Raw genomic sequence first — 21,720 nt, 5'->3', positions numbered from 1 at the left:
TTTGTAGCTGACAAACACTCAATTAAGATTTTGCGAAAATTCTAAAGACTTAAGACACGAACCTGATTCGAATTCATTCATAAAATCAATTGCCATGGCGAAATGAATTCAATAAACTAGCAACAAATGTGTTAAACAACTAGCACTGTATTTAGTTACCCATTTCATGTGTCATTTGCACACTTTGGGTTCGCGTACGCATAAATCATTCCGCGAAATCGCCCATCGCGGCCACCATCACCGCACCCGAAAGCAAAGGAGCATGCATCGATAACAGCGAAACAGCAAGTGCCATCAACGCCAAATCGCAATCTCAATTGCAAACAGTAGTAACTTTATTACTCAATAGCCCCACACACACATACAGCAAACATATGCGGCATTCACCTGTTGGCCTCAACTGCAGCTTCAGCATCTGCATCAAGTGCACACTCATGGTAGCCGCTTTTGCTTCTGCGCCACATGCGCGGCGGTGTGTGGCTGTGCAACAGAGTGTAGAAGCTTAGCGGCAAGTGGTCAGTCCGGCTGCTTGAATGTGCCGTCGTCTGCGCTTGCGCACCCATGCCGTGTTTGTTTTGACAGATGCGACTGATGATGCACTTAATCGGGCTTTACTTGTGCGCACGCGCGTGCATATGTGCTTGAGCGCTGGCAATATTGCGCAAAGGGGCGTGATAATGGCACATTTGTTGCAGTTTAATGTGTGCGTAATAAATTTTATGCTCACATCTTATTGTTGATTTAATTCAAGCGCTGTTTATTCTTATAAAATTGCATTGTTTTCTTTAACAGCGATATAGATAGTCATGGATTACAGTACTTATCTGCGGTCGGTTGGATTTAGGTAATACGAGTATGCGCTGGGGTCTCAGTTGGAGTACGAAAAGTTAGACTTCAAGCAATGATAAATATGAGAATGAATTGGGTTGTGCAGGAATGGAAGAGATATATAAATCTGGGAGGAGTAGTTGATATATAATCAAGAAAAGGTATAAGTAGTAACGTAGGGCTTCCAAAGCAAAGAAGAGACTCAGACTACAACTCGAAAAGTGCATTAACTTGATTAACTAAATGATTATCATAGCAATGATTACCCTTAAAAGTGCTTAAGACATCTTCTGAATTTCGTCAGAAACTTAAAAAATTAAATTAATAAATAAACTGAATAAACATCATTTGTCTATTTCGGTGTAATAAGCACCTGGCTAAACATTTTCTCACGTTTAACGAATTTGTACATAATTGTTGGGACCACAGTAATTAAACTGTTGCATGTAATTTCACCACCACTCCATCCCTTCCGCTCATGCTGCGCTGGCAGAATGTTTTTATTCTTTCTATTTAAATGAGCTGATAAGCGAATTAAAATAACAAACGGTGGCAGGCATTAACAATGAGTGGTGCAAGTATAAATGTTAACTTATCTAACGGTAACTAGTTTTCTCAGTTCTTTTGCTGCTGCTTTTGATGCTAAACTTGCCTCATCATTCTCGTTCATTAGAAGCATTTGCATTTTTACTGCTGCAACAACAAGATGGCGTAGTCGATAATAGTTTCGCTTTGAATAATCTTCGCTGCCACCATTGCCATGCCATGTCATGCCAGGCAACGCTCTGCTACAGGTGTGTAAATTGCAAAGTGTGTTTATACTGTGCCTTCTGAAACGCAGCCGCGTTTGTTGGGCCCCTCGCCGTGCAGTCAACCCCTTTTGCAATGCTTCGAGTTCGAGTTGCCAGGAATAATGTCCATAGATAAGGCCGACACAGTGGTGGCTCAAACATTTCGCGTTGTTGCCTGAGTACCTTTGTATGTATGTCAGCTCATTAAAACTGACCGCTGAGAAGTCGGATAATTTTGCATAAAATAAGTGAGAAAACTATACAAGCCTGCAAATGTGCCGCTGCAGCTCTGCCACATTGTGTGGTATATATTGTATGTTATTGTTTAGACAGCTACTGCAAATGCTACCCAGCGAAGATTTTTGCATGGCAGCTGTCCAATTGGAAGATCGTTAATTAAATCAGTTATTTGCCTTAAAATATATTAAAACTTTTAAAGATCGAAAATTTTCAGGGCATTTTTACTTTATATTTATTACATATCTTAAAATCGTATCACAATTGAGTTTTCCAAGTTATCGGAAGGCTATTGCCCACTCTTGTAGCTTTGACATTGGCCACATATAATTTTAAGTGGGTATTCTAGTGTACAATTTCAAAAAAAATTTTTTTTTCATATTTTAAAAAGTTTAACTATTTAAGAATATGTCTACGAGAGGATTTTTGATATCTTAAGTTATTCATTTTACTTACCCGGCCTCCAAGCTGGTTCGGCTGGGTCTAATCGAATAAAATACTTTACGCGTAATTTTAAATGCGTTTTTCTCAGACCAGACTTTTTCATACGATACCGCGATTTCTCGAGTTCTACTCTACCGATTTACGTGAAATTTTTAGAGAATCTTCTTTATAGACTTCTCTCTAGTATAAGCTCACATATTCCCAAATTTCATTAAAAAAAAAAAGAAAAAATAAAAAAATCGTTTCTTTTTAAATCAGTCGCCATTTTGTCAAAAAAATATTTTCTTCCTTTCAGATGACTAGGATGGTTAAAATCATGCATATGCTCTTGTGCCAGTTTTTTGAAACCCCCCTTCAGCAGCTGCCAGTTTTTAACATTTTTTTTTTTTAATTAATTAATAAAAATTTGATTGCCTTTTTTTTTACAACACTATAAAAATTACCTAAACTTCATGCCTCTAAACTAATATACCCCCTTAATAATAATAAATGAGATCTTATAAACAGTTAGCAAATAGAATAGTAAAAGCAAATGGTAGTAGTCCCAACCGAATGCTTGCTGGGTTTCAAATCTATATAACGCTACGAACAAACTAAAGTTTTACACTTTATAAGTTAGAGTTTTGAAGTAACTCAAACGAAATTGCGAATAAGTCCATAATATACATCCCTTCCGCAAGTCAATTACATACACATATAGACACAAGTAAATTATAAATTCCATGATTTTCCTACTTGCAAGTGCATATTAATGGAAATAGAGCGGCTAACTACTGCAGGTGTCTAACAGGTGCGAGCAAAGCAAGAAAAGTAATGACTGCGCCAACTCACGCGCTTTAATTTAAATTTGAATAAAGGATAATGAGGAAATATACAATGGCATGGCATGACCTGAAGAGCACACAAAACTATTTGCCTATACACACACAAAGTGCTGGTTAAAGTAAAGGGTTGAATTTTATTTCGTACGGCTGTTATTGTACCAATACCATACGAACATAGACGACCGCTCAATTGTAGTTTTTGCTTGCAAATTCAACACGAGGAGCTTACAAAACTCACAATATTTTTAAAGCTTGTGAATATAAACAAATATATTTGGGTTCTTATTTTGTATACATATATTACAAAGCTGGAAATCTATCGTTGAGAATTAATCAGACAATTACAGGTTGGTTGAAAAGCTTCTGCACTCGAAATGAAAAAATACTGTTATTGGTACGAAATATATTTTTTTATTCAATATAATCTCTCTTAACTTCAATACACTTCTTCCAATGATCCTCCAAATAATTTTATGCCATCCTCTAATGACTTTCCGGAAGCTTTGCAAAATAGCTTCTACATTCGACGAAAAACGCTTTCCACGAAGGAATTGTTTCAGGTTTCCGAAGAGGTAGAAGTCGCTGGGAGCCAAATCTAGTAACCAATCAACAAAATTCCTTTTGCATCCTAAAAAACTGATGCCATAACCTTCTTTGCTGATTGTTGTGGCTTCACCTGCTTTGGAGCTGTGCAACCAGTCACCCTTCAGTCCACTGTAAACATTCTTGTTTCAATTTAGTATCATGGTGATAGATCCAAGTCTCATGCATAGTTATAAAACGATGCAAGAACTCGGTTTTATTCTGCTTATATATAACGCTCCAAATTATGCTGAGAAATTTGTTTTCGATCCAGCTTTTTCATATGCAATACTCCATGTAATTCTCCATGTAAAATATGAAATACTCATTCGGCTGAGATGCCTATAGCATTAGCAATTTCACGCTTAGTCAAAATTGGATCTTCACCAACGATATTATGAACTTGATTACGGTTTTTGGTAGTCCTTCGCGTGGGTCGTCTTCAAGTCTAGTACGACCACGTTTAACTTCACCAACCCCAAATTCAACGGTGCGTTTTGAAGTTGAGGACAACTTATACACTTCTAACAATTGTTCATAAATTTCCTTTGCTTTTAAACCTTTCAAAAAAAAGAATCTAATTACTGTATGCAGTTCAATTTTTTTCAATTTCAAAAAATATTTTATTGGGACTATTAACTTTTCCGTACCTCACTCCAACACTATTTATTAAAGAGTTACATGGGTTTTGTCGAGCAAAAAACGCCCCATTTTCAATAATTTTTGTTTTTCATATAAAAATTTAAATATTTTATTCAAATTTTTTATTATTCCGAAGATACATATTTGATAAAGATTTTGAGAAATGTTCAAAGGAAAATATTCAAAACTCGGTCATTTCCGGCAGTCTCTCGGAAAAAATGTGCTTTCGCGTTGACAGCAGAACTTCTAAAAAGGATCAGCAAAAGTAAAAAGAGACTAGGTATTGGACGAAGAAAAAACTAAAAAAATTAAAATTGTATTTTTGGCAGACGTTTTTACAAAAAAATTCAAATTTTGGTAAAAAATTCTCGACATTTTTTGTTTTTTAAATAGTTGTAATTGAAGACCTTTTAAATTATATCTCAACGACCTGTAAAGTTTCATTAAGATCGGTTGAGTAGCTCGCGAGAAATCTTGACAACCGACTTCAAAGTTTCGAGAAAAACGCGTTTAAAGCTGTACTTCCAAAACTATTACTGGGATCAACTTGAGAAATTAGGATAATATTCTAGAGATGTTAAAGAATTAAACAAGACAAAAATAATTTTTTTTTTTATGTTTTGAAGCCGTGGAACCCATGTAACCCCCTTAAATACAGACTTTTACAGATATGCAGTAGGAAAATCCCGATGTATGTATGTGGGCTGTGTTTCAATTCATTTCATATAAATAAGTTACTTTTGGAAATTCAGTTATTATATTGTCATGTTCTTTTCAATAAAATAGCATAATTTGCTGTAATTTATATGCTGTTTTGCAAATACTTTTCGAAATATAATATTTTTTATAAAAAAAAATTAAAGTTTGTACAGGTAGTGGAACACTCTCTTGGTATATCGATTTTTTAACCTATGATTTCTATTAATATGCAAAATTATACAGTGCTCACGTACACATAATATTTATATTTGAACTTACAACTACACATAAACATTTATGTAGAGTTAGCTTATACCTACATATACGAGTATACTACTATATATTTACACACATACATCCATATGTGATGTGCATGATGATATAGCTAATGAACAATATTGTTGCAAAAAGAGCAAATGTTACCGTTAGTATAAAACGAGAGAAGCATTCGGCCATAAAAAGCACTAAAACTTGCGCTTCAGCAGTAAATTACAAAAGCACACAACATATAAACAAGATATGTGTATGCATCGCTATGTTTTTTTACCTCGGGAAATATGCACAAAAGGTACACCAATGCCCACAGAGATACTTACATATATACAAATTAAATTATGAGAAAATTTTCGAAATCATAGTCGCCCAAAAAAAGGTTCACACACTTTTCGTTCTCTCAATTAACTGCACAAAATAAACAAACAAATAAACCACAAACACGCAATTAAAATTATAGTACAACAACATAAGTATAACCATATTAAATGCTTAAATGCATAATGTATTTAAATTTACAAGAACGAGAAACCCATGTGTTCGGGGTTGAGTTAATTCGCACCCTCAAGCCATTACAAAATATGTTTTAAAAATGCATGGAGGCAGGTTTCTATGAAGTAACAGGTATTGAAAATATTTAGAGAGTTGAACGGAAAAGTACAAATGTGCCGAAAAATTGTTCGAAAGAGTGGATCATCGAAAAGTCCGGCTTTATAGGTAAATGCGAAACGGTCTGCATGCGCAAATCGCTTCAACGGAAACTCATTGGCAACGCTTCGCTGATTTTTTGCCTTCAACACAGCTCCGCGCGTTCGCGACTACGCGACTTGTTATTGTTGTATAGCGCGTGGTTGTACAACATTTACTATTCCAATTTCATGTCAAAATCGGCGCAAAATATAAAAGAATGGTGTGGTAGCAGCAGCGAATTCCAGCAAAGTCTAACCCCAAACAATTGCGAAATTTATGCTTTTTTCGTATAAATATTATTCATTTGTTTCCTTTTAGGCTCGGTAAATACACCAGTTACGCTTCGCCACGCCGCACAATCATGATAAGTTAATTTCTTCTTAAATAAAAATTAAATAAAAAAGAATGTATAACTGAAAAAGATAGAAAAAGAAGACAACCCATCGGCGAGTGTGTTGAATAGAGCCAAGTAGGGGGGGGACGTGCTTAGCGGCATAAAGGCAGAGTAAAGCACTGTCATTGTACTGCAATGCGTCAGGCAAGCGAACTTTTCCGCTTTTTACAATTATTACCGCTCCGATATCAAAGTTAATTGCTGCAAGAGAGACCGAACGAATAATAAGTACGTACCGGACTTTCGACGAGAAGCTCGAGCAAAACAGCTGTGCTTAGCTATGGATGCTTTACGTGTATATATAGCGGACAACCCGTTTAAGTTTAACCCTTGGAGGGTAACCTCTTCTGATTTGTTATACAGGTTTTAGAACTACTCTGAACGGCTAATGGATTTAATGCGAATGCTATTAAAAAAAACCGTGTAACTTGGGATCGAACCCACCCAAGCTTTAGCATGGAAAGATTGCGACTTCTTTAAATATAAGATAACGCAAATTTAGATATGAGACAGTAAAAAAAAGTTCTGAAAACCCAACATAAATGTTTTTTCGAGTTCGTAGCGAATACTTTCAACCGAGTAACAGAATTCGCTTCACTTTCAAGGTAAATCAATACGATTTTTTTTCTATTTTGTAAGTGAGAATTAATGCGGCAAAACACCGATAAAGAGGTAAATCACCGCCACAGACGGTAGTCAACGATATCTCACGAACACGCACACTTTTTTCATAACAGAAACTATTTTATGGGAAGACATTAGAGTAGCAGTACACATCCACATACATACATACATGCATACATACATATGATATAAGAAATAGTAATAATATAATTATGTGTATGTGTGTGTATGTGCAGAAGCTCAGTAGGGAGACATTAGAAAATTTCTCATATGGAAACACCTGAGCATGTAAGATTGCAGGAAATCTACTGTGGCGTAACATCATTAAAATTAATTCAACTCACCGCCTAGTGCATCGCCTTTTCAAGTCCAGTATACATGTGAGTATGCGTGTGTAGTTGTTTGACTGGCACCCGGTTTCTTCGTAGATGTGTAGATAGGCCGGTTGATCGACAATCAGCAACACATAAGTCACACAATAGGGCTAAGCAGCGGCAACGGAGTATATATGAGTGCTTATATACATACATATATATATATATTTGCGCGTTACTTACAAGGGGAACGGCTTGAATCATCACCGGAACCAGTGCTGGCCAAGTGAAGGGTCTCAACGCACGGTCAAGGTGGGATTTATGTTATTACAAACTTGCTAATGATTTCTGGAGTACGTGCGAGTTAGCCTCAGTTGTATGTATGTATGTGCGTGCGGCATGTAAAATGTATAACAGTTTTTTGCTTACGCTTCGTTTGAGAGTTAATACTACTATTTGGGTGGTGAACTGTGCTAGCCAATCTTAATGAAGGCATAGTAAAGATCTTCGTAACAGCCAGCAATATATTTTCATCAAATTGTTTATAAATATTTTTTTTAACTCAGACTTGTCGATGCCTCCTTAGAGACTGCTTGATAATAATTTGAATTATTTCAATTGTTGGTAAACATTAGAGGCTTAGCACTTTCCACCATGCATGTTTGTCCAATATTTGTCGTTTAGACACAGAGCGCTAGGTTATGTTCTACTTCCCCCGAGCAGAACTTTAGAAGTACGTAAATTAAATATTTGCAAAGTGAATATAAGTTGGATGAATTGTCTGCTCTCAACATGAAATAGCACTACTAGCTCCAATTTTTTTTTTCTCAAGGTGGTACGTCTGTCGTGAAACATATAAAAAAGTTACAAGTCCTTCTGTCAATTAATTCTTTGTTTACAGGCCACTTAAAGTTGACGTCTCAGAGTATTTTTTTAATATGGAAAAAATTGAATATCATACTTGTAGAGTAATTAGATTCCTTGTTTTAAAAGGTTTAAAAGCAAAGGAAATTTATGAACAATTGTTAGAAGTGTATAAGCTGTCCTCAACTTCAAAACGCACCGTTGAATTTTGGGCTGGTGAATTTGAATGTGATCGTACTAGACTTAAAGACGATCCACGCGAAGGACTACCAAAAACCGTAACCAAGTTCATAATATTGTTAGTGAAGATCCAAGTTTGACTTAGCGTGAAATTGCTAATGCCATAGACATCTCAGCCGAATGAATACTTCATATTTTATTGTACATGGAGAATTGCATATGAAAAAGCTGGATCGAAAACAAATTTCTCAGCATATTTTGGAGCGTTATATATAAGCAGAATTAAACCGAGTTCTTGCATCGTTTTATAACTATGCATGAGACTTGGATCTACTACCATGATCTTACATTGAAACAAGAATGCTTACAGTGGACTGAAGGGTGACTGGTTGCACAGCTCCAAAGCAGATGAAGCCACAACAATCAGCAAAGAAGGTTATGGCATCAGTGTTTTGGTATGAAAAAGTAATTTTGTTGATTGGTTACTAGATTTGGCTCCCAGCGACTACTACCTCTTCAGAAACCTGAAACAATTCCTTCGTGGAACATGTTTTTCGTCGAATGAAGAAGCTATTTTGCAGAGCTTCCGGAAAGTCATTTATGGATGACATAAAATTATTGGAGGATCATTGGAAGAAGTGTATTTAGGTTAAAGGATATGATATTGAATAAAAAATATATTTCGTACCAAAAATTTTTCATTTCGGTCGCAGAAACTTTTTAACCAACCTGTATATACGTATCCACACATGCTATACATACGAGGGCTGTACGATAAGTATTTAGTCTAAACAAAGAAAAACGAAACTTAAAAAATGCCGATTTATTGCCCAATATAGTCCGCTTTTAACTCAATATTATTGACCCAGTGGAGCTCCAAATTCTTTAACAAAGGCGTTCAAAACAAAACTATGAGTCCGAATAGGCTGAAGTTTTGACAGTAGACGTCTATGAGAATAGTTATACTACGTAGTAAATTTCTCTTGCGGCAGTGGCGACTCTGTGTGGTGAGGCTTCGTACTTATCCGGCCCTCGTAATATTGTACAACATTTTGTACTGAGTATAAAGATTTGTTTTTATAAGGCTTTTTTATATTGGAACTTGTACTTACTTTATTGATTTACACACTTCTCATAACAGAAAGAGGCAAGCTTTATCAGTTCAACTAATCATACAAGTCTGTAAATATTTATATATGCTAATATTGTACAAGTATCAATGCGACAAAAGCAATTTATTATTGATTAAGAAGTCGCATGATGAGCGTAAAACACTCAGTCAACCAGTGCAGCTCAACGGAATAATAACAACGCAACAAAAGTGAAATACCAGCGATGCCACCAATGCCACCAATGTATGCTGAAATCTGTTTGATGATTTTGACAAACGTTTGTTTGTTGTCTTCAGCCGAAATCAGTGAATATTTAATGAAATCAGAGCAGTGAGTACATAAATTTATTGATTTACACGAAAAAGTCGATTTGCCATGAGTTTTTCGTTCAAAATATCGTCAGACTACCAACAGATCTTAACTTTATGCCCACGCTGGGTAATGGACATATGGGCTATACTGTATTTGGCGATGCCATCTTCATGAATGGTGTCTACAACGGCGTGGCAGGCAATAGTCGCCGTGCACGTATTCCCAATTGGCTTAACTTAAGTGTGGCCACAATTCAATACGAGGAGTGGGAGCTCGCCATCATACCGGATATGTTTGAACTGCAACTGCAAGATGGGTACTTCCGCTGGCAATTTGCCTATGAGGCGAATGGCTTGCAGCTGAAATTAGAACAACGCACATACCCACACCGCTACTACAATCGTGCATTGATCTACGAACTTTTCGTGCACTGCTCCGGCGCTATAGGTAAAAAACGATGACGTCTGCTAATCAACTGGCACGCAATGCACTTCCGCTTTTGATATATATAAGCATAGATATGATATATATTTACTGTAATGCATGTTCTTCATTTAGATCCATTGCTAATCAAGTTGATCCGAAAGCCCGGTAGTGAAAGCGAAGCTTTTGACTTCTCACCATTGAACAGCACCAACGGTACAGTGAGCTATAAGATGCTGCAAGGTGTAACCCGCTTATTAGAACAGCCAAAATTTCAAACTGAGCCACGTAAGATTTTCGTGGTATTCAGCGATGATTGGGAGACTGAACATACCATCGAACTAAGTGCTGGCCAAGCCGAGTTTTATTACCGCTATGTGATTACTGCAGACGAGAAAGAGGAGATGGCACGACGGGAAATGGCTGAAGGTATAAACATACACAAATCTAAATCATTTCTTAAGAGTGTGTGCATATAATAATAGTTAACGGTAATTATTTACAGTTTTAAAACTTACACCGGAGTTACTTTTTCAGAAGCATGCTTTGGAGTGGCGAACATTTTGGAGTGATTTTAATATACAGATTGACGGAAATTTGGAATTGGTACGATTTGTAAAATAGCTGTAAACTAGACTGTACATTTTCGCAATGATGGCAATATACGTGTACATACCTACATATTTCAGTCGCATATAGTTAACGCTGGCATATTCTATTTGGCCAATTCCCTGCCATCTTTAAACACAAGCCAGCCGAATGCCGCTTACTTTGGACTCAGCCCAACTGGCATTGGACGCGGTCAACTCGACGCCGACTATGAAGGACATAATTTTTGGGATACAGAAATCTGGATGCTACCAGCTGTCACACAGTTCAGTACGAGCTGGGCAGCGGATCTGCTGCAATACCGATTCGAGCAACTGCCCGGCGCACGATATAACGCGAAGCAAACTGGCTATCAAGGGGCGCGGTAAATTAAATATTTTAGAAAATATTACTTTCTAATGCATTAATGCATAGGTATCCCTGGGAGAGCGCCTACACAGGTACAGAAGTGATAAACCCTTGTTGTACCGAGATCGCCGCACAGGAAATTCATATCTCACCCGATATCCTATTGGCACTACAGCACCACTATGCAGTAACACATTCCAAAGAGTGGTTATGCCGAGTCGCCTGGCCAATTGCGCAGGAAGTGGCCGAGTTCCTGGTTAGTCGTGTGAGGGATGATGGTCAAAAGTATCATCTAGAAGGTAACACTTCCAAGTAACAATACAGTTACACATTTGTATCAATTACCGCTTGTACAATAGGTGTCATGGGTCCAGATGAAGACCACTCCAATGTCAGCGATAATGTCTATACGAATATCGTTGTTAAACAGGCGCTAGAGTTCGCAAGGTACAGTTTCGAGTTGAAGCACAGACAATGAATAAATGGTAATATTTCATTTTAAACAGCTTTGCGTGTTCCATGTGTGCTTGCGACGAAGATCGGCCTGACGTTTGGTTAGATATCGCACGGCGCATGCAAATATTATATGACAAGAAACTGGATTACCACCCACAGCACTTGGGCTACCAGCGCGGTGAGACTGTGAAGCAGGCAGATGTCGTTCTACTGGGCTATCCCATACAGTATGCCATGTCCAAGTAAGAATCATGTGCCATTTTAAATTATAATCGCGTATAAATTGTGAAGAAATTAATATTTTACCGTATGTAGCGTTACACGACACAACGATCTTCTCAACTATGAGGCGGTGACCCGTGAGTCTGGACCTGCCATGTCATGGTCGATGTTTGCCATTAATTTTTTAGATGTCGAAGATATAGCAAAAGCTAGCTTATATTTCCAAAGGGGCTACAAGGATTATGTACGACCGGAGTTTAAGGTATGATCGTCTACGAGAAGACTGTCATTTGTAGTTATGACTTTGTCAGTTGTAGGTCTGGAGTGAGAACAAAATTGGCTTTCAGGGATCGGCAAATTTTCTTACGGGCATTGGCGGTTTTCTGCAAACAATTATCAATGGCTATGGTGGTGTACGTATGCAGTTGAATGGAAATCAGTCTATAATGGTAATCCAAAAAACTTACTGCCTGCCCACAAGCAAAGGTTTCACGATCAATGGTAAATTTGGGATATTTCAACTGCAATCCGTAGTTTGTGAGCAATAATTCTCTTTATTTAGGTATAAAATTTGCGCAATCAAGATTTGCCTTGAAAATTCGTACAAACGGAACGACAACATTAAGCTGTGTGGAAAAGGGCAACTTGAACATTGAGTTATTTGTCGACTCCAAAAAGTATGCAATAGATGAGCGTTTCTCAAGTAAGTGGTAGACATCATTTTCAGAACAAAAAAAAAATAAGAGAAATTTTTTTTTTTTCATTTTAGTCGACCTGACTGGAAATACGGTATCTCTCCGCACGATTTAAATAACAAATGCTCTTACCGTATTGTGTCTGGTTTCATACAACTCAGCTTTATTGTAGACATTTAGAAAAAATAAGTTATTCTACAATACTAGTTTATCTTGAACGACTATTTAATAAATGTTGTGAACTGTGGCTACTGAACGCTTGGTAATCACTTTATAATTGTCCGTTTGGGCTATTGCAATTTTCGTTTTGGTATTGTATGGGAATGCAGACTGGTTACGACTGATTAATTATATTGTGAAAATTTAGGTTATCATAGGGCTACAATACTTAACGATACGCAGAGTTCGATACGCAGAGTTCGATCCGCAAATTTCTTAAATAAAAACTTTTACATAGAAAGTATCTTATTTATATTTGGATATTGTGGCGCCAGTAACAGCAGCTGTTTGCTTGCCACCGCTAAGTACCACAAACGGTGTCTTCGTTTCCTTTTGCTTCTGCTGCAGCATAGTAAGTGTGCCCAAAGGAGTGTCTGTGGAGCTCATTGTCTTCATCAACTTTAAATATGAATAAGTTATGTAATATAATATTTAATTTTCATATTGATATATTTGTAAGTGTTACTTACGCCTTCTTGTTCCATTTTTTTCAAACGTTTTTCGATTTTGTTTTTTCCCGGCCCCTTGCCATGGAATTTATGTGACAAATATCGAAAAGCTTCCTTTGAGTTGAGAATACGGCCATTATCATCAATATATTCCAACTTTACATTTGGTTTGAAAGTGTCTTTGTCTTTGAATTCCATAATAGGACCGGCATGGAAGCGATCACGTCGTCCAAACTTATCATCTTCCCTGAAATTTACATAAAATATTTATAGCTATTTAAGTAAACTGAATTGTATGGTGGAAGTCTAGTTTACTTACACTGCCGACTTGTCTTCAATTGAATAATTCTTTGCTTGCAGATGTGCCATCTTTGAGTTGCTTGGCCTATTGTGCTCCTCCTTTTCTAAATAGCCCTTTGATAGGGCCAAACGTAAAGCGTTCGCCACACCAGCACTAACATCTGGCTCCTCATCTAAAATGGCAACATCCTCCAAATTATCGCCAATATCTTCAAATTCGGCTGGCTGTACGACTTCATCTGGATTAACCGAATTCCAGGTGCCATGATTAAGTTCCGGTTCATTGTGTCGATCGTTAAACCGATCTTCGTTGCCGTCATTCGTTTCGAAGTCCATCATATCATTGGAATCTTCGTCTCGATTGCCAGCCATGCCATAGGTGGGTATATCACCAAGGGTACGACAGAATTCAGCAGTAGCGTTGAGTACAATGTTGCCGTCTGCACCGCGGATGCCACCCTCGCCGTCAGCACCATCAACGGGTTCCGTTTTGATCTCATCTTTGATACTGTTTATATCGATGGGTAGTGATTTCTTAATTATATTCTCTTTCTGTTTTAACTTTCGTGCTTTGGAAAGAATACGTTCAAGATCATCGTCAGCTTCTTCCATCTTAACTTGTGAAGCAGTGTCTTTTGTATCATCTATATCTATATCTATACTTTCTGCTCCCCGATTCCGATCTCTTCGGCTCCCTAGGTGCTGCTCCAATGGTTCGCCAGTTAATGGAAGCAAGTCTTCGATTTTCAACTTTTTTCTTAGTTTCTTTACTTTTTTCTTCGGTTTCTTGAATCTGTAACGAAAAAGATGACAAATTAATTGAAGACGCTGTTGAAATATTATTGTTTGTTTTTACTTCGTCAACTCAGCTTCGGAATATGTATCAGTAGCAAGTTCGATTCTGGCATCCTCCAAAGTTTCCAAGCGCTTGCCTGCAAGCTTTGTTTTTATCTTGAAAAAAACTCGTCATGAAAAGAATTTGAGCATAGAATAGAATAGATAGATTACCTCTAGCAATTTTCTACGATGCTCGCGTTGTTCCTCTAAGTTATCGCCAATGACAAATTCTCTCTTTTTCTTACTCCCGTCAATATCTTCGTCGTATTTCTCCAATACTCCACGTTCAATTGGATTACCCAGCTCGTCATACTGTTCTTCGTAAACATTGTATCCATAACTGAGGGGATTTTGTTTCTTATTTTCAACATTTTTACGATACCGCTCTTCGTCAACCAAATTCACATTTATCAGAGCATCTTCATCTTCGTCCAAAACGTCTTTGTCTTTCAGAGTCAGTATGACTGATTTGCCTTCAGTAAACTCATCCATATCGTGTTCTACTCGTAAACCTTTGAGATGCTTATCATTGTAAGCCTTTCGACGTGCTGCCTCTTTTTCTTTTTCTACTAAATCGTTTACGCCAAATTCAGCATCCATTTCTTCAATCATTCTCGCCTAGCAATGAAATTATTCTATAAAAAGAATGAAATATTTATTATCGCATTTCAATACAAACCCTCTTTTCAGCTTCCCTTTTTTCATCAATAACCCGACGATTTCGTGACACCCATTTAGAGACATCATCCATTTCTTCATCCGATTCACCTAAAGTACGAATACGTGCTAATTGCTCCTCCAAGAATCTTTTTTCTTTCCGTTGCTTCAGTTTCTCTCTCATTTTCTCTGCTTCAGCCTTTTCTTTTAAATTCGACGCAGGTTTATGCAAAAATTCCCCCCATTCGTCTTTATAAGAGGACAGTTCTTTTTCTCCTGGCTGCACTTTTTTAGCTTCGACAGCCGCTGCGGATGAAGTAGCTGGCCTTGAAGGACCACTATCTACTTCGAGAGGTTTCAGCCCTAACTTAGCGCGTAGTTTATTTGTTTCTTCGATGGAAAGACTATCGCCTGCGCCATTTTCAGGAATAGGTGAAGGGGAACGGGTCTCACGAGACTGTCGATCTTTTGATTTTTCAATTACTTTCTCACGTTCTCGTTCTCGTTCGCGATCACGATCTCGATTACTTCTGTCATGTTCGAAACGTTGTTCTCGTTCTCGTTCTCGAACTCGCTCGCGATCGCGATCGCGTTCCATCCTGTCACGCTCTTTTTCTCGTAATTCTCGGTCTCGGTCTCTATCTCGAGCACGATCCTTTTCTCGATCTCGTTCTCTTTCAATTCGATCTCGTTCCATATCCTTTTCTTTACGGCGCTCCAACTCTCGTTCTCTTTCATACCGGTCCCTTTCCTTTTCTCGCTCACGTTCACGAACCCAATCTTTATCCTTTTCCCTATCCTTTTGGCGGTCATGATCTTTTTCACGTTCTATAATATGCTTTGACAGCTGTGGAGGCGGTGGTGCTTCACATTCAATATCACTATCTTGTCCATAAGATCTTAATGGGATATCATCAAGAGGTACCTCAACGCAATCGGAACCTAAAAATGAAAAAACACGCTATTATATTAAAAAAAAATTTTAATTTGATTATCGCTTTGTACGAAGATGTCAATTTCAAAACCGCTTTCAAATAGTGGCGAAATTTTTCATACATATTCAATATCTGCCGCAAATCTGAAAAATAGTAAAAAGAAGAGAAAAACGCGATGATTTATCATAAACACGTAAATGGTTGTGTAACTCTTGGAATAGTATAAAAATTTAATTTACATTACTTTACAACTTGAATTAAATCGCTTTTTGCATTAATGTTTTTATGCTATTCCAAAAAAAGCGACTTTGGCCAAATTGACGCCGCTTACACTGAGTTACACACTAAAATACTGTGTACAATATACCAGCGCACTACAGTGCACTTACTGTCATCTGAATCCGACTCTTCTAAAGCAATAACTTCTGTTTGATGCCGACGCTCTTTTTCACGATCGTGGTCACGATCACGATGCTTCTTATGGCGATGCCGATCCTTGTGTTCCTTATGGCGTTTGTGTTTGTGATGACGATGCGAGGATGAACTTTCCCCTTCATCAATTCCTTCAATGCTACGATGTTTGTATTTTTTGTCTTTTTTATGTTTTTTTCCACTTGAAGAAGATCCCATTTTTATTTATTTGCCAAATAATCACAAAATCTAAAATTGATTCACGGAAAACACCCGAAAATATTTCCCAAAAATCAGCAAACGTTTATGAATGTGGGTTTGACGTTTAGGAGATTTTTCAACAAAATGTCAAAGCAGTATATTCGCCGATAATATTATTGTGAATATCGAATAAAACACCTGATATTTATTTTATATGGTTTTTTAATAATACATACATTCTGAATTAAAGACTTAATTTAAAATAATCAATTTAAGCAATTCTGATAACGTCAACATTAGGTTTACTACATAAAAAGGGTCTTAGTATTAAAAATTACATTATATGTCATTTTAGTGTTTTTCTAAGCTAGCGGCTTGTTGAGCAAATGCTTCCTTTAGTGCACTTAGACGACATAACTCTTCTCTTAATTCTGTGTATTCCAAATATGATAAAGTTCCTTGGAGTAGTATAGCGCATTTAAGTTGTAGTACACGTGCTACTTCTGTTTGTTTACGTTTTAAAGTGCTCACTTTTTTGGAATGATCTTCCGATTCCTTATCCGATTCGTTCGATGACTTTGAATGCTTTTTAGATTTTTTATGCGATTTGTGGGCAGTTTCTTCTTGTTTCTGTAGAAATATATGTAGATATTTTATTATTTTTATTTTAACTTATGAAAACTCATTATGCATACCTTTGATTTGCCCATTTTCAGAATTCACAATAAACAGTTGGCTGTCAACAACTCTCGAAGCAGGGAATATACGTTCACTGCCCGGACTGTCAAACGCTGAATAACGAAACTGCTTTATCTACAAGCGGTAACAACGAAAAATTCAAACAAACTAGTCACGATCGTAAAGAAATTAATCTACCTAAGTGTTATTACTAACATATTTTATAAATAAATAATTTAGATTAGAAACCAGTAAACATGACCGATGCAAATGAAACATTAAGCATCCTTAATGCTGAGGCGCGCAGGCAGATGGAAACTAAACGTGACAATGAATTGTGCAAGATCAGGAAATTACGTTTGATCCTTGATAACTTGCAAAAATTAAGAATAAATAAATTGGATTTACCCGATAGTGGTGAACAAGTGGATTATGCTATAAAAGTACTTGATGTCAATGACTATTTGCATATGAATGTTGGAGGAGCAGACGACTATCTTCTAGGTAAAAAAATGAAAAAATAACATAATTTTTTCTAACGTATATAATCCCTAAATAGGCTTGAAAACTCTTCGAGATGCTATAAATTTGACTTATACTGAGCGGAAAGCGATACGCGAAGAAATTGTATCATTATTACGTTTAAATTTACAACCAGTCATTGATTTTGGTAAAAAGTTAAAGGCAGAGGTTCCAGATGTATTTGTAGAACTTGGTACGCCACCACCAGTCGGACAATGTGCTTCCAAAAAGCCCTCAGGATTTAATCAAATAATTTCCTTGGAGTCCCAACATCGTTCTAATTTGCAAAAACTTGCAGAGGCTCGTAATCGCAAATGTGCTTACCTCAAAGCTGCTGCAGATTTGAAAATGGGTCCATACCTTGCACATGAATTAGAGCTCTTATATGCCCAAGGGCGACTAACGCAAGAGAAATCCAATATTCTGAGAAATTACTTTACTAATGAATTACTAGCACGAACTGAGTATTGCGCGAAAGCGCTCAAAGAAATTGAAAATTATATAGATGTGGAGACAGAAAAAATTGCAGGAAAAGATTCAAATTAGAGCACCTTCTTAAATTTTTTACCCATGCAATAAATGTAATATATTATATGTAAAATATTCGAAAATATAAGCAAAAAACGTAAATATCCATATTTCTGTTCCTCATACTCTAGATGTATTTAACATCCTTGAGTGGCAACGCTTTATCCCACCCATATCACCGTACGCCTCTTACCCAAAAACCGGCTTTCAGCTGTCATTGTACCACGAAGTTTCTTGTTTTTTTTTTTGTATTTTTCGACGCCAATTTTAGTATCAAGTAAATAGTTAATGCTCTATAGCTGAAAAAATATCTGCATTTTAAAATGGCCTCTGATGACATAAAGGAGAATTCCGAAGTCAAAGAATCTAGTGATGCTAATAGTGTAGAACCACCGCCTCCACAGGCGACGGAGTCGCCTCCCATAATCGATTTAGAAGTCCCTTCAAATATTACAGTAAATTCTTTAGGAGAAAGCGAAGAATCTGATGAAGATAAAGATGAAACAGGAAGTGTAATAAGCACGGCGACGACTACTACATCGCGTAGTAAATCGCCCAATAACAGGAAGAATTCAAAAACACGAAAAAAGTCAAAAAAGATAGTAAAACCACTTTACAAATATATGTACGTATGTATAGAAAAACTATTACCTAGTTTAAAGAGCCTAACTTCTTGTTTTCGTTTTAGTTGCCATCTGCGTGAGGATCACGGACAACCCTTATTCGGTGCACAGTTTAATCAGCATCTTATTAAGGAGCAGGCAATTTTCGCATCAGTGGGAAAAGATCGTATATCAATTTATGAGTGCCCACGGGAAAACGAGCAAGGTGACAACAATGCAATTGGAATAAAGTTGCTCCAGTGCTATGCGGATCCTGACGTAGGTGCATATGTTTATTATTAAGAAAGCTTATTCCACAATTTATGTTTCTGCAGCCCGACGAGAATTTTTATACATGCGCCTGGTCCTACGATCCTGAGAACGGCGATCCAATACTTGCTGCCGCTGGGTATCGAGGAGTTATACGCATATTTAATCCATCGAAACATGTATGCACTAAGCATTACATTGGTCACGGTCATGCAATAAACGAGTTAAAATTTCATCCCAAATTGCCTCAGTTTCTACTATCGGGCAGTAAGGATCACTCGCTTCGACTATGGAACATTCAAACAGATGTATGTGTGGCTATATTTGGAGGTGTTGAAGGGCACCGCGATGAAGTGCTTTCTGTTGATTTTGATTTACGCGGCGATCGGATTATGTCTAGTGGTATGGATCACTCATTGAAATTGTGGCGCCTTGATAAGCCTTCGATTAGGGATGCTATTGAAAATAGTTGCACATTTAATATCAGTAAAAACGCAACACCTTTTCCAACAATTAAAGAACATTTCCCCGATTTTTCTACACGAGACATTCATCGGAATTATGTAGACTGTGTGCAGTGGTTTGGAGACTTTGTTCTATCCAAGTCATGCGAGAATTCAATTGTATGTTGGAAGCCTGGCAAACTTGAACATACTGATGTTAAAGCTCAGGATTCTACAACAACAATTATACATCATTTTGACTATAAGGAATGTGAAATATGGTTTGTTCGTTTTGCTTTCAATTTTTGGCAAAAAGTTTTGGCTCTGGGTAATCAGCAGGGCAAAACTTATGTTTGGGAGTTAGATAACTCAGACCCGAATTTAACGAAATGTAGCACATTGGTACATCCCAAATGTACAAGTGCAATCAGGCAGGCATCGTTCTGCAAAGATGGAGCCATTTTGATATGTGTTTGTGATGATGGCACCATTTGGCGATGGGATCGCTCAAATTAACTGTTTATTATAACCTTATAACAATAAATTTATCACTAAGTATATACTGCACACATATATATATATATATATTAATACAAAATCTATGGAGAGCTTAGTTTTTACAATTATGATTGTCAATGTAATTCTAATTTATTCTTTAAAAACAGTAAATCTATATAAATTATATGTTTCAAAGATGATTGGAACTCAATTTGGAACAACCATGTCACCGATAAAAGCAAATACGCCTCTGCCATCGAGTGGGTAAACATTCAAACACTTTTTTTCTTCCCAAACTACTTTCTAAGAAAACTTGTATGCATTCTTCTACATTTGTACGCCATTGCAGAGCTTTATAAAGGGGAAATTCATCGCCAGCTCTTTTCATTCGTCGTAATGCTGTTTGATAACATTTCCATGGTTGTGGTTCAACAACAAGCAATTCAGCCAAGTCACAAAGCTTCTCTAGAAATAGTTTTAAACCGTCATCGCCATGGTTCAAATGAATCCACATGGTTACAGAGAAACTACAAACCACGTCAAAAGTTTTACGATTCCATTTGTGTAAATATTCTTTAATTTGATAAGACTCATTTGAATCCATAACATCCAGATGCTCATAACTCACATTTGACGGAAATTCATTTCCTGTTTTAGCTCGCTTCACTAAATCTGAATCGATGTCAACACCTAGTATTTGTATATTACGACCATGCGTTGCACCAACGCATTCATTTAAAAATGTAAACAACAGTTGAGTCAGGTTTCCAGCATTGCAGCCAATATCGAGCACCAAATAGGGCTCACCAGAATGGGGATTCTCAGTGTCAATCCACACATCGCGTGGTAGTAGTTTTAAACGTTGTCCTGCGTTATTGAAATCATAGTAGTTTATGAAGTTTCCATATTGTACAGCTCCAGGATCATTATTTCGGTATTCCATTATTTGTTGGGTAGTTATGTACTTTTGTTTATACAGTTGTTTGCAATGACATTTGCACATCTGTATGTATACTAGCTACAGAGAATGTAAAATATATATATATGTATATAATCTACATTCTTTGCTATATGTACATTTATGCAAAGTTTACATGTTGGCAACAGTAAAGTAAGGATAATTGGAATGATTTAAAATTAAATAAATAGGTTTGAAAATAAATGATGTAATAAAATAAGTGAATAAAATATATATCTGCCAGTTTTTGCTTGTAATTTTATTTAATCAAGTAAAACTGCCTTACCGGCTCTTTTTTATGTTCATTTAAAGCTCCCTGTAATTTTGCTGGGTTGCTGAATAGCCGACGCGTCGCTGTAGCCGTCATTTTGACTGTCAGATTTTAAGCAGTCAATTATCTCTTTCTCACACATTACTTAAAACATAAATTATGCAAAGTGTAATCTTCAACAGCAATGTAAAAATAAATTTGTACCGTCGGTGACCGTTGTACAGTGAAATTATTGTCATTTAAATATCAGTTTTTCATTGATAAAAGTGAAAACGGTGAAAAGTGCTTTGTTTTTGTAGCAAAAATTAGATTTTTACGAAAATGAGTGACTGGAATTAGTAAAAGTGACTGACGTGTAGTGAAGTACATACATACTTT

General features: G+C 36.8%; 6 protein-coding genes across 8 annotated transcripts; 3 read left to right on the top strand and 3 right to left on the bottom strand.

The window, feature by feature from the left end:
• Positions 1-9,609: 9,609 nt before the first annotated feature.
• LOC106622467 (protein-glucosylgalactosylhydroxylysine glucosidase) lies at positions 9,610-12,862 on the top strand. Of its 2 annotated transcripts, XM_036369388.2 has the most exons (12): positions 9,621-9,828; positions 9,902-10,257; positions 10,369-10,662; positions 10,739-10,839; positions 10,923-11,206; positions 11,257-11,489; positions 11,550-11,637; positions 11,697-11,888; positions 11,962-12,130; positions 12,186-12,369; positions 12,431-12,571; positions 12,638-12,862. In XM_036369388.2, exons 1-12 carry the CDS (start codon positions 9,722-9,724, stop codon positions 12,676-12,678), a joined length of 2,190 nt encoding a protein of 729 aa, XP_036225281.2. In that variant the 5' UTR covers positions 9,621-9,721; the 3' UTR covers positions 12,679-12,862. The 2 variants fall into 2 exon arrangements, with proteins under 2 accessions (XP_036225282.2, XP_036225281.2); XM_036369389.2 differs by lacking the exons at positions 12,431-12,571; positions 12,638-12,862 and having other exon boundaries at positions 9,610-9,828; positions 12,180-12,268.
• Positions 12,698-16,713, bottom strand: LOC106624491 (U4/U6.U5 tri-snRNP-associated protein 1). Its single transcript, XM_014244236.3, has 7 exons — positions 16,350-16,713; positions 15,048-15,967; positions 14,540-14,986; positions 14,388-14,482; positions 13,551-14,324; positions 13,253-13,478; positions 12,698-13,181 (listed from the first exon to the last, which is right to left on the bottom strand). The coding sequence occupies exons 1-7, from the start codon at positions 16,588-16,590 to the stop codon at positions 13,029-13,031; spliced, it is 2,856 nt and encodes a 951-aa protein (XP_014099711.3). The 5' UTR covers positions 16,591-16,713; the 3' UTR covers positions 12,698-13,028.
• Positions 16,714-16,851: 138 nt separating this feature from the next.
• LOC106624494 (uncharacterized) lies at positions 16,852-17,362 on the bottom strand. The gene is made up of 2 exons (XM_014244240.3): positions 17,268-17,362; positions 16,852-17,202 (listed from the first exon to the last, which is right to left on the bottom strand). Exons 1-2 carry the CDS (start codon positions 17,280-17,282, stop codon positions 16,924-16,926), a joined length of 294 nt encoding a protein of 97 aa, XP_014099715.1. The 5' UTR covers positions 17,283-17,362; the 3' UTR covers positions 16,852-16,923.
• An 11-nt stretch (positions 17,363-17,373) lies between these two features.
• On the top strand, positions 17,374-18,570 carry dgt2 (dim gamma-tubulin 2). Of its 2 annotated transcripts, XM_036369401.2 has the most exons (3): positions 17,374-17,754; positions 17,810-18,353; positions 18,432-18,570. In XM_036369401.2, the coding sequence occupies exons 1-2, from the start codon at positions 17,508-17,510 to the stop codon at positions 18,316-18,318; spliced, it is 756 nt and encodes a 251-aa protein (XP_036225294.2). In that variant the 5' UTR covers positions 17,374-17,507; the 3' UTR covers positions 18,319-18,353; positions 18,432-18,570. The 2 variants fall into 2 exon arrangements, with proteins under 2 accessions (XP_036225294.2, XP_069963213.1); XM_070107112.1 differs by lacking the exon at positions 18,432-18,570 and having other exon boundaries at positions 17,810-18,402.
• A 51-nt stretch (positions 18,571-18,621) lies between these two features.
• escl lies at positions 18,622-20,390 on the top strand. The gene is made up of 3 exons (XM_036369398.2): positions 18,622-18,925; positions 18,989-19,181; positions 19,238-20,390. Exons 1-3 carry the CDS (start codon positions 18,624-18,626, stop codon positions 20,129-20,131), a joined length of 1,389 nt encoding a protein of 462 aa, XP_036225291.2. The 5' UTR covers positions 18,622-18,623; the 3' UTR covers positions 20,132-20,390.
• On the bottom strand, positions 20,226-21,498 carry LOC118682164 (probable RNA methyltransferase CG11342). Its single transcript, XM_036369400.2, has 2 exons — positions 21,358-21,498; positions 20,226-21,131 (listed from the first exon to the last, which is right to left on the bottom strand). The coding sequence occupies exons 1-2, from the start codon at positions 21,436-21,438 to the stop codon at positions 20,340-20,342; spliced, it is 873 nt and encodes a 290-aa protein (XP_036225293.2). The 5' UTR covers positions 21,439-21,498; the 3' UTR covers positions 20,226-20,339.
• Positions 21,499-21,720: the final 222 nt, after the last annotated feature.

This window comes from Bactrocera oleae, chromosome 3 (assembly GCF_042242935.1).
Source record: "Bactrocera oleae isolate idBacOlea1 chromosome 3, idBacOlea1, whole genome shotgun sequence".
NCBI lineage: Eukaryota > Metazoa > Arthropoda > Insecta > Diptera > Tephritidae > Bactrocera > Bactrocera oleae.
The sequence above is the reverse complement of the archived record's forward strand: the minus strand, read 5'-3'. Positions and strand labels throughout refer to the sequence as shown.